The sequence below is a fragment of the Microchirus variegatus genome (assembly GCF_963457635.1).
Source record: "Microchirus variegatus genome assembly, chromosome: 11".
Lineage (NCBI taxonomy): Eukaryota > Metazoa > Chordata > Actinopteri > Pleuronectiformes > Soleidae > Microchirus > Microchirus variegatus.
The window spans coordinates 16926318-16936501 of NC_139812.1; the positions used below are offsets into that span (position 1 = coordinate 16926318).

Sequence of the window (10184 nt, forward strand, 5' to 3'; positions counted from 1 at the left end):
AGTTTTCAGTTCACCGGCTGGAAATGAAGCAACAGATGAAGTCCCTACTTTTCCACTGCCGCTGTGCTGAGGCGCCCCTGCAGCTATGTCTATTACATTAGGAGAGGAGAAGTGTCCCGCTGTCACAGCATAGCCTGGAGACACACAGAGAGAGTCATCAGTTACAGCTTCTTCATACTCATATCTGGGATATTCGACACAGGCCTCCACATTAACAGACTCATACCGAGGTAGCTGTATCTGTGGGAGTCGACGTCGTCTTTATTGGGGCTGTAGAAAGAGTCCGAGGTCAGGTTGTACACTTTGATGGTCCCAGTCCAGTAGTACGAACCCGGTGCACCCATTACCACCAGCTCCTGAAAACGAAAAACACCACACATTCATTGATTTTGCAACAGCAGCAGCAGCAGCAGCAGCACAGGAGTCTGCTGAAGAGAGGGTTAAAACATGAAATACACAGCTGGGTGAAGATCTGGTTAACCAGTGGCCGCAGACTGGTTTGCGCTATCTGCTCTCAACCACAGATCCAGACCGCATGCCAGCTGAAGCTTTGATGTGACGACGGAATTCGGAGCCAGAGCAAAGTTGACAGCCATAAAGATGCACGGTGCTATCGATGGAGCCAGAAAGGGACAATTAAGACGCTCTGTTTGAACTGCAGCCAATAAACGGTGCTGTGTTCTTGCTCATCAGCTGATGCTTGATGTTATGCTGGAGCATGTGAAAACTCTTTGGGCAGGAGCGCTTCCTGGAGTTGGTAAGAGTTGCTGTTTTAACGGGACAAGAAAACACCAAGTCACTTCTCCTTTAAACTATTAAAATGCCTTAATAAAACGACATGGCCATGTTTAACTCTTTAAGATACATACTGTATGTACCTGTAAAATAAAAAGCTTGAGGCCAAAACACATGACTGCACTATAAAATTACAAGGTATTTTAATGGTTTCTTTGGCATTGTTTCTACACCAGAGCGTGCACTTTTGCCACCTCTGACAACAATGCTGCATACAAACAAAGTGAATGACCTCACTCAGCAGGAGACCTCCCCTGTGCACTGTGATGTCAAACATCTGGGCACCACCAGGCTCACGGACCCTGGTTCAAGCAAGGATAAGGTTTAACAGTTGGACACCTTTGGTTCAAATTCCCCGCATTCTTTCAAAGGGGAGGGGGGAGGCGGGTTATTCAAATGCTTTAACAGATCGACAGTAACGTTCTCAGGCTGTGAAAAAAAAAAGGAACAAAAAAGTGGGTGTGATGATTTCTCTTTGGGTTTAAAGCAGTAGCTTCACCAGAATCTTTCTTTTCTGGAGCCAGATGTCGACTAAGACATCTCACAAAGATTGACGACGCGCCACGCCTCCACAGCTTTCGTTTTTGGAGATTATGCAATGAAACAATGAACCCAATTCCCTAAAACATGACCTCATACTCTCATACTTTTTCTGCTCTACGGCTGTTTTAAGATGTTCAAGCACAAACATCTGATCATTTGAAGCAAAATGAGTGGCAGAAAAATCCATGTGTGTACAAATTTGCAGATAAGTAAACCTAGCAATGTAGTTTACAAGAAGCTTTGCAGGAAAGCTGCTAAACATAAGTTATTGAGAATATTCTAAAACTGCTGTGAACATGGTAGAAATTATAATTGTTGGCACATCATTTGGGTTAACACTTGAAATGTCCATCTATCTGCTGAACACAAGGATTAGAATGTGATGTAATGCTGACCTAAACTAAATATGTATACTGTATAAGAGCATATAAAAGAATATTTAGATAAAAATGATAAAAATGCAGAGAATAAGAATAAGAATAAGAACAATTGAAATGTCTGCTTTTAAATTATTTAAAAGGGTAATTACTGTTCAAAACAGCTTTTAATACATTCCCCTACTGACTGACTACTTGATGATTACCCATTACCCCACTTTTTGACTCATAAGTAATAACAATATTTAAACAAACTCCACTAAATACATGAAATATTGCCCAATTTCTTCAACAGTGAGAATTGTTTTTACCTAACGGGCACAGCCTTGATCTGCAGACACATTTCTGAGTCCAGAGCAGTTAAACCACAGTTTACTGTATGTCGCAAATTAAGCGTAGCTGTAATTTGACACTATTTGCAGAACCAAACTGCTCGTGGGAAACACTAGGGGAAGAATTATATTGCTAATGTAAAGCAAACAAAATGTCTAAGGTGATCAAATGTACACCTTTCACATCTTTCACAGTATTCCTGATATATTCCTGTCAAACTAAACGTTTAATCTATTTGACCTCTCAACACCTCTACTGTGTTCCTAACAGCTCACATGCACGGGACCAAAAGGTGTTTTCCAGGTTAGAAAAAGGTATTTTGCTCTGTGTCAACGCAAACATAGTAAAGTGAGTCTGTGCTATAGAGAGAAGAAGGAAACTTTTACCATTTCCCCCCCGAGCACCTTATCTTGTTGAGCCCCACCAGAGGTCAAGTGAGGCCGCTGTAGCATTTCCTGAAGTATCTTATCCTCTGTGAGCTTCCACCAGAGTACTGAATAAATAACATGTACTGTATGCATCCACAATATTTAATATCCTTGAAGGCAGAAGAAACTTCAAAAGTACTGTATATACTGTATGATGAGTCAGAGTATCCACATAGGAGGGAATAGTTCTATGAAAAATGTGGTGACATGTGGTAACGGTAACAGCGATGAAACAATAAAATGATAATATTAGACTGAGGAAAAAAGGCAAACAAAGAAAATGAGAACAATACTTTCCTTGTTAATATATAATACTAAGACTCTCAGTTTACTAAACAGTGACGTGACTGATGAAGTGCCAGACAAACAACAATCAGCAGACAGTGACTTTTACATGGATTAAGGAAATGAACAAGCAGTGTTACTGACCTCTGTGAAAACTCCTGCTATGCCGGCTTGGCACGAGCCGTGTTCTTCCCCATACTTTTGCTTATAGTCTGTAAGAAAGAGCAAACCACAAATGATTTCACTATGTGCTCGGGCCAGCGTTTACTGGAGTTTTTTCCTGCATTCCATATGGAGCTAGTCAAAGTCCCAGTCCCATCCAAGATGAATCTGGGGGCAGAAAGTCGACTAAGAAGACCTATTACTTGGGGGGTGGATGACAGTGTTCTCAGGTTTCAAAAATATTGAGTTTGGATCTGCACAAAATGTGCTGTAAATATCGTCTCATGCAAAGTCTGTCTGGCTCTTTGGCAACAGAGTTACGGAAGGAAGTGAAATCCTGACGTGCTGCGTGCACAATTACGGTGTAAAACAGCTTTGGATTAATAGCCCACAGTCACATCAAAACATATGAGGAACATATTATATTGCATGAGTCAGCTTAAAGTGCAGCACAGGACATTCAAACCCAATGTGATTTTAACTGTTGCAGAGGGTGCACTCAGGAAAACTCGCTGCACCATAAATAGATTTGATTTGCTACAGTCATTAAAAGAAATCTTGTTTATCTCCTTAAAACACATGATTTCTGCAAAACCCGAGCTAAGATCTGCGCCCTGAAAGTTCGAGAGTCAAGTTTATTATCCATAAAAAGCAATTGCTTTAGTCGTACCTTTGTAACGGAGGGGGGGGGGGTTCTTTTGCCGAAAGGTTGCATAGTAAATCTGAACCGTTCCCCCCCTCCTCCTCTGAACAGAAGTTCATTTATTTGGCATAACAAATGGCGTGTCATTTAGCAGCAGGGGCTGGAGTTTTCTTGTTGGATGAAGAACGAGAGATCACACTTCAAGGTTCTCATGCTACTGTTCCTCGGTGCCAACACACCAATCACGGGCCCAAAAGTCCATGCAATGGTGACGGGGGCCGCAAAAGAGCACACGCTGTGATGAATTGTGACCACAGAGGAGGATAAACAGATAGGTTCCCAAACTGATCATGGGGTCCTAAAAGAAATCTGTGCGGTCACGAGATGACTGACAGTTCATATTATAACACGTTAAGTGTGCTGAGTGCTATTGGAAAGTTATTTTTGTTATAAAACAAAGAACTAATGACCCATACTGCATGTCATAAAAAACTGATCTTCTACTGAAATCCATATATGTCAGCTTTGCTGTGGCACTATAGATGAAATGTGTTGCTTATACACTATCGTTCAAAAGTTTGGTATACAATTTGTTTGTGTTTTCCATTAAAAGTCACACTTTTATTCATCAAAAGAGTTGCAAAATGAATAGAAAATATAGTTGACACGAACAAGATTAGAAACAAAGAACCAGCAAAACTATTTTCAGCTGTGCGAACATAATTGCACAAGGGTTTTCAAATCCATCCAATAGCCTTCTAACACCATTAGCAAACACAATGTACCATTAGAACACTGGAGAGATGGTTGCTGGAAATGGGCCTCCATACACCGACGTGTATAGAGTGTATTTCTGATTAATTTAATGTTATAATCATTGAAAAAAAAAGTGCTTTTCCTTCAAAAATAAGGACATTTCTAAGTGACCACAAACTTTTGAAAGGTAGTGTACGTGGACATTTAAAGCTGTAGACAAAAACTTAATAAGGTGAGAAGAAAAATGCCTCTCCTCCAAAAAGGCCAAAAATATTGACACTGCTTCTATGTCGTGTCCAAATTAAGACCATAACCTGTGCTCCAGGTTAGCAAAAGGTCAGGGATTCGATCCCCGGCTCCACCAGTCTACATGCCGATGTCACCACTGACAAGACACTTAACCCCCAAACCGAACTGCTCCTGACGTCTGTACCAGCAGAGTATGAACGTGTGAGTGTATGGACTCAAAGTGGACTGTACCTTCATAACAGGGGATGAGCGGTTTGGTTCGGCCCTGCAGCGTCGGAGGAATGACGGAGCAGTATCCGTGCGGAAGGATGTGCTCCGAGTCGTAGTAGACGTTCTTCCAGCGGTGAGCGCAAGCCTGTCGAGGAAGAAGCAGGAGCAGAGTTTCAAATTCAGACGCACGCTTGTTCTGTAAACACAAACATTTCAGAGTGCGAGCAGTGCGGAGCGGAGTGTTTAGGCCCATGACACACTGGGCCAGAGTCAGCGAGTCTCTGTGGCTGTCAAACCGTCCTCAATGAGAGAGAGGGTAGGGGGAATTACAGCCCATCCATAACTCTGACCATAACAGCCATGGTCTGTGGTGTGAATATCTCGACTGCAGCTTATGATCCGTTTTTTCCCAAGATGCACTAAATGATGAACAGGGAAATTTTCACATTAACATTAACAGTGTTTTAAACATATTCACTTCCAAATAGCTGCTCTACAGGCAAACGTAGAAGAAGCCAGAGAGGTTCAGACAGTGAACAAAAAAAAAACAAAGTGTGTTGAAGGTTCAGGAACAGAACTAATGTAGGCTTTAATGTGCCGCTGCTAAAACAGGGATTACATTTCTTATTGCTGGAATGAGCCTTAAAATAATATTTTGCAGATGTGTTTTTCAAAACATCTCACAGCAAACAGGATAATATAGACGAGAGTTCGACCTCTGCGATAATACTGACCACATACAGTATATGTGTAAATGTGGTAATAATCTAGTTCCTGGTGGTGGTGGTGGTGGGGGTCCTGTGGCTCTGGGGGACACTTCTGGACGCCTTTGTGCAGACAAATTTGCTCCATCTCCGCCGTTTAATTCCCCCCAGTCTCCCTCCCACATGACACACACGCAGCCAATCTAAATGAATGGAAGAGGTTGAGTGATTGTGGGCGCGCACACACACAGCGTCGGATGACTGTCTGGAAGCAAGATGCTATGTTGAGAAACGAAGCTTGAGCAACACACAGTCGTGAACTCTGTAATCGAGGCAGATTCTTTTAAAAAAAAAAAAAAAAAAAAAAAATGGAAAAGGAAAGGAAAGAGATAGCTTCTGCATGTCTGTGTATCACTAATTGTAAAGCTCTGTCTCATTTCTGTGAGTTACGCTCTTGGCTATATCTTCTGTTGGTGTTTACGTCTGCAACGGGATGTTTTATTTACTCTGCTACCTGTTTTCCCTTGAAAAAAATAGCTGTTCCCCCCATTAAACTAAGGCTAAATAAAATAAAATGACAAAACACAGCAAGAGGAGCGCTGCAGCAGGTGACAGGTTCCGTCAAAGCAGCACTGTTGCTGTACACTGCTGCTGCTGCTGTCATGTTCCAGAGCTCTCAGGTCGCAATCGAGACGTTCACCCCAAAGTGCAGATGAAATCACCACTGTACACATCTGCCGCGCAGCCTCGAGTGCTCGTGTTGCACAGGAACGTGAGTCCGTTCAGAGGAGATTAAAAAAAGATGCAGTGCAACAGGCAGCTCAGTGAGTGAAGCTGCAACCTTTGATTTATCATGTCTTTTTTCTTTTTTTATGGACGGCCGGAGACTGTACGCACTGTAGCTTAAAGCTTGCATTTACTGTGCCGTGTAGAGCGTTCTACTGACGACTCCAAGAAGTGTTCAGAGTTTGATGGACAGGCTGACAAGTGAAGCCAAGAGTTATGGTTTGAAAGTCAAGCCAAAACATTCCATTGAGGTACAAGAACAAAAAAGATGGATCAAGGACAAGTGAAAGAAATAGAGACTAGGAGGGGGGCAAATTTGTTCTGAGGTCAATTAGCCACAGATATTCACGACACATTCACACCTGTGATGCATGTTTCAAGAGTTGCCCAGTCCACCGTTCTCCTTCAAACTCTCCGTGAAAGCCTCCATTCCCCCTCACCAGCCACCGCAATAGACCAAGGTTAATCTTTAATGAAATGAGACTACCGAGATGAGCTAAAGCCTAAAACTAACACACTCTGTGTGCAAAAAAAACCCAGCCAAGCACATCTGGGATCAGCAGCGCGAATAAGTTAGTTCTTCCGAGTTAACTAAACTCTGCTCTCAACAATCTACTTTTGACAAAAATAAAAACCCTGTTCCACTAACTCTTCCAGCTCCAAAAAACGAGGTGAATGCTTCACAGCGTTATGTAACCACACAGCGCTTTCCAAAACGTGTCTTGCCTCCGCTTGTGACCTCAGCTCCGAAGATGCAGAAGACAGAATAAGAAAATCCTCTGACTGAACGTCAGCTTGTGCCATTCAAAGGTTGTAAGCGTGTGGCACAGAGTGGAAGCAAAGAGGGCTTGTAATGTTGAGACCAGCTGTGGTTTTACAGTGCGGTTCATGGTAAGACATTTGTAACAGTGATTTTAGACATAATCGGGGCCTGTTTTTAGGAGCATACATGGTTTGCTTTAAACAGTCTGCTGGAGTCACTGCGGTGTTTTGCCCCCACCCCCTCCGCCGGACTCACCAGTACTTTGCCGTCGGCTCTGTCCTGACGGGCCAGGCTCACTCCCATCCACTCGTCGTCCCTGTCTCCCTGGCACGTCTTCCCACACGACTCTCTCGGCTTGTTTCCTGAAAGACAATGTGAGCAGTTTGTAGATGAGTCATGAGGTCGGAGGAAGTCTTGGAGCAAATCATCTCTTGTCAGCTGATGTCAGGTTTTTTTTTTGGAGCTCTGGGTTTTATTAGTTACATGAGACGCAGTGAATATGCGACTGAGCTCGCATGACGACACCAGCAAGTATGCATCAATATCAATATTTGAAACTTAAACAAGTCTGATATGTAAGATCTTCTACAACCGAGTAACATGCCAGTTACTTTCTCAACCGATTAAAGGTCCTGTGCGTATGAATTTGGGACATCTGATGACTGTAAGACTGCAGATTTGATAATAGGACGACTCCTTCGCAAAGCCCTCCACAACTATGGTGGCCTTTGCATATCGCAAAGGATGTGCTGCTTTGTCTGCATTGTGAGCTTCTGTTTCAAACCATGACATGCATGGTCTGACTGGTTTGTCTATTCAGGCGGCTGTGGAAACATGGCAGAGCAAGATAACGGCCACTGGAAAACAAGACCGATGTCAAAAGTACATACGGTCCTCAAGCTACGATAACGATTGTGATGTTTTGATAGATAGATAGATAGATAGATAGATAGATAGATAGATAGATAGATAGATAGATAGATAGATAGATAGATAGATAACATAATAGAAAAGGCATAAAAACAAAGAAGGAACACAAGTTCTGGACATTTAAAAGCAGCTAAAAAAGCGTTTATTTCTGCAAATAAACCCTCCAAACTCTGGACTCTTCAATTAAAAAAAACATAAAAGATCCAGCCATAAGTGATCCTTAAGTGATTTGTCCCATCAGCATTTTAAAACTCAAGGAAAAGGTATGACTTCACATTTTAGGATGATTAAGGATGACGATATTCCAATTTTCATTCGAAAAGCATAACTTAAAAGTGATTACTGTGATATTTGTGCAGATCTGTGAGAAACAAAGATGTTCTCTCCAGTCTGTAGAATAAGATGTGAATAGATCAGGACGGTAATTCATCTAAAATGATATTTTCATACATATTTTGGCATAAAAATAATACAGTGTATTTTGATTTTGATAACATTTTGATTAACGGTTCAGGCCTGAACTACAGTGCAGTAAAACAGTCTGTATTTGTCTGTGTCACTGTGTTGTTTTCTTTAGGGCCACCACAGTTCAGCTCACTGTGATCACTGTTGGGTTTTTTTTGCTGGTGACACATTGACAGAGCCCAGGGTTAATATTAAAGCCATGCGTGCACGGAGAGCAGAGCTGGAGGGTTATGAGGGGGGGGGGGGCACGCAGCTGAATCTTTTGGCTCACGTGCTTGGAAAATATTAGTGGAAGCCGAAAAAATCACATTTATCAAAAAAATATTTATGGACCTCCACCGCACAGGACCCCCTCTTGTATTTTGCATGTCCCCAGAAAGCAGGTCGAGAGCGAAAAGAACAACAGTGGCACTGTTAAGAGAAGCTTAAGGCTGCATTATTCTGATAAAACAAAACAGATGCTTGGGGGGGGGGGGTAGTTTTGTGCAGAGTGAGTGGACAAGAGAAGCTTCAAGAAAACCCAGAGAGGGAGGAATAGAGCAGAGAGAGTTTAGGTTTTCAGTGTGAGCTGAGTGAGTTTTCCCCTTGTTCTGAACTGTTCACATCTTGTGAGGCTGCTGCTGCTGCTGCTGCTGCTGCATGTGGTGATGCTGCGGGCTGCGGTCACTGACCTCTGCCCAGGTCCATCTCTGTGCAGCGGCGCTCCGGGTTGCTGTGGACTCGACACTTGTACACAGCTCCAGGAGAGCGCACAGAGTTACTGTAGGTGGAGTTGGCCCTCGGAGCTCCCACGATCACCCTGCGAACACGAGGAGGACAGGTATATATATATATATATATATATATATGGGACACTCACTGTGGAGGTTTCAGCCCTCAATAGTGTTTTAAACCCCAATTCATGCTCTGTATAACTGGGACAATTCAGAAGATACCACTTTAAACGTAGGGGGTGTGGGTAAAGCCCAAACACTGGGTGCAAACATTGGTTCACAAGTACAAATGTGATACAAAAAAAAAGAAGTATTTTTATTGGACTCACCAGCGTGTGTTGTCATGATAATGCTCCAGCACAGAGTAGCCAAAAAAACTAGAGTTCGGTCCGCGGAACACTAAAGGATGTTCTAAGTCTATGTTATAGGAATAAGCAAATGAAATGGAGAGACAGACATAAAAAACATTTTGTACTCCTGTGTTTTGTCTCCGTAGAGGAGCCATCCCGTTAGCAAAAAAAAAAAAACGCGGTTAAAGTGTCCAAAAAAGTGAAAAGGAAAAAAAACAATGAGGAATTGTCAGTACTTCAATTGTCAAAAAAAAGTTTTTGTTCAACTCTTTCTCCCTGGTTTAGCTCGACATGCAGGCTGTGAAGGCATGAGGAGAGGCTCGAGGAGGGAAGCTAACAGTCCGGTAAATAACGGTGCGTCAGCTTCTCTCCATTCTGTGTCAATCTGCGAAAGTTGCAGCTCGCAGGCTCCTTGTCGTGGGGATAAACCCTGTCGGGGGCGTCAAGTTAACTGGAGTCACGGAAACACAGAAACGGGGTCACATTCAAAATAAAAGCACCAAAGGATACGGTGGTAGCGCGGCTTTTAATGTGAAAGGGAAAGCCGGAAGTGTGTTTTATACTCGGGGATACTCTGCGAACACGGTCAAGGAGAGACGGGAATGATTTTGAGGCGCAAAGCATCGCATTTCACCCGTGGGCTTTTGGGGGCTCAACTCATAAAAAGTGAAAAAAAAGAAGGGCGCACTGCT

At 42.8% G+C, this 10184-nt stretch overlaps 1 protein-coding gene across 1 annotated transcript in view; it reads right to left on the reverse strand.

The window, feature by feature from the left end:
* itga9 (integrin, alpha 9) overlaps nucleotides 1-9647 on the reverse strand; it is a gene marked incomplete at its 5' end in the record, with an annotated part of 48781 nt that extends 39134 nt beyond the window's left edge. Inside the window, 7 exons of the mRNA XM_083898184.1 lie at nucleotides 49-134; nucleotides 227-356; nucleotides 2906-2973; nucleotides 4803-4926; nucleotides 7290-7396; nucleotides 9101-9228; nucleotides 9472-9647. Coding sequence (XP_083754310.1) covers nucleotides 49-134; nucleotides 227-356; nucleotides 2906-2973; nucleotides 4803-4926; nucleotides 7290-7396; nucleotides 9101-9228; nucleotides 9472-9647 — 819 coding nt within the window. The remainder of the gene's footprint in view (nucleotides 1-48; nucleotides 135-226; nucleotides 357-2905; nucleotides 2974-4802; nucleotides 4927-7289; nucleotides 7397-9100; nucleotides 9229-9471) is intronic.
* Nucleotides 9648-10184: the final 537 nt, after the last annotated feature.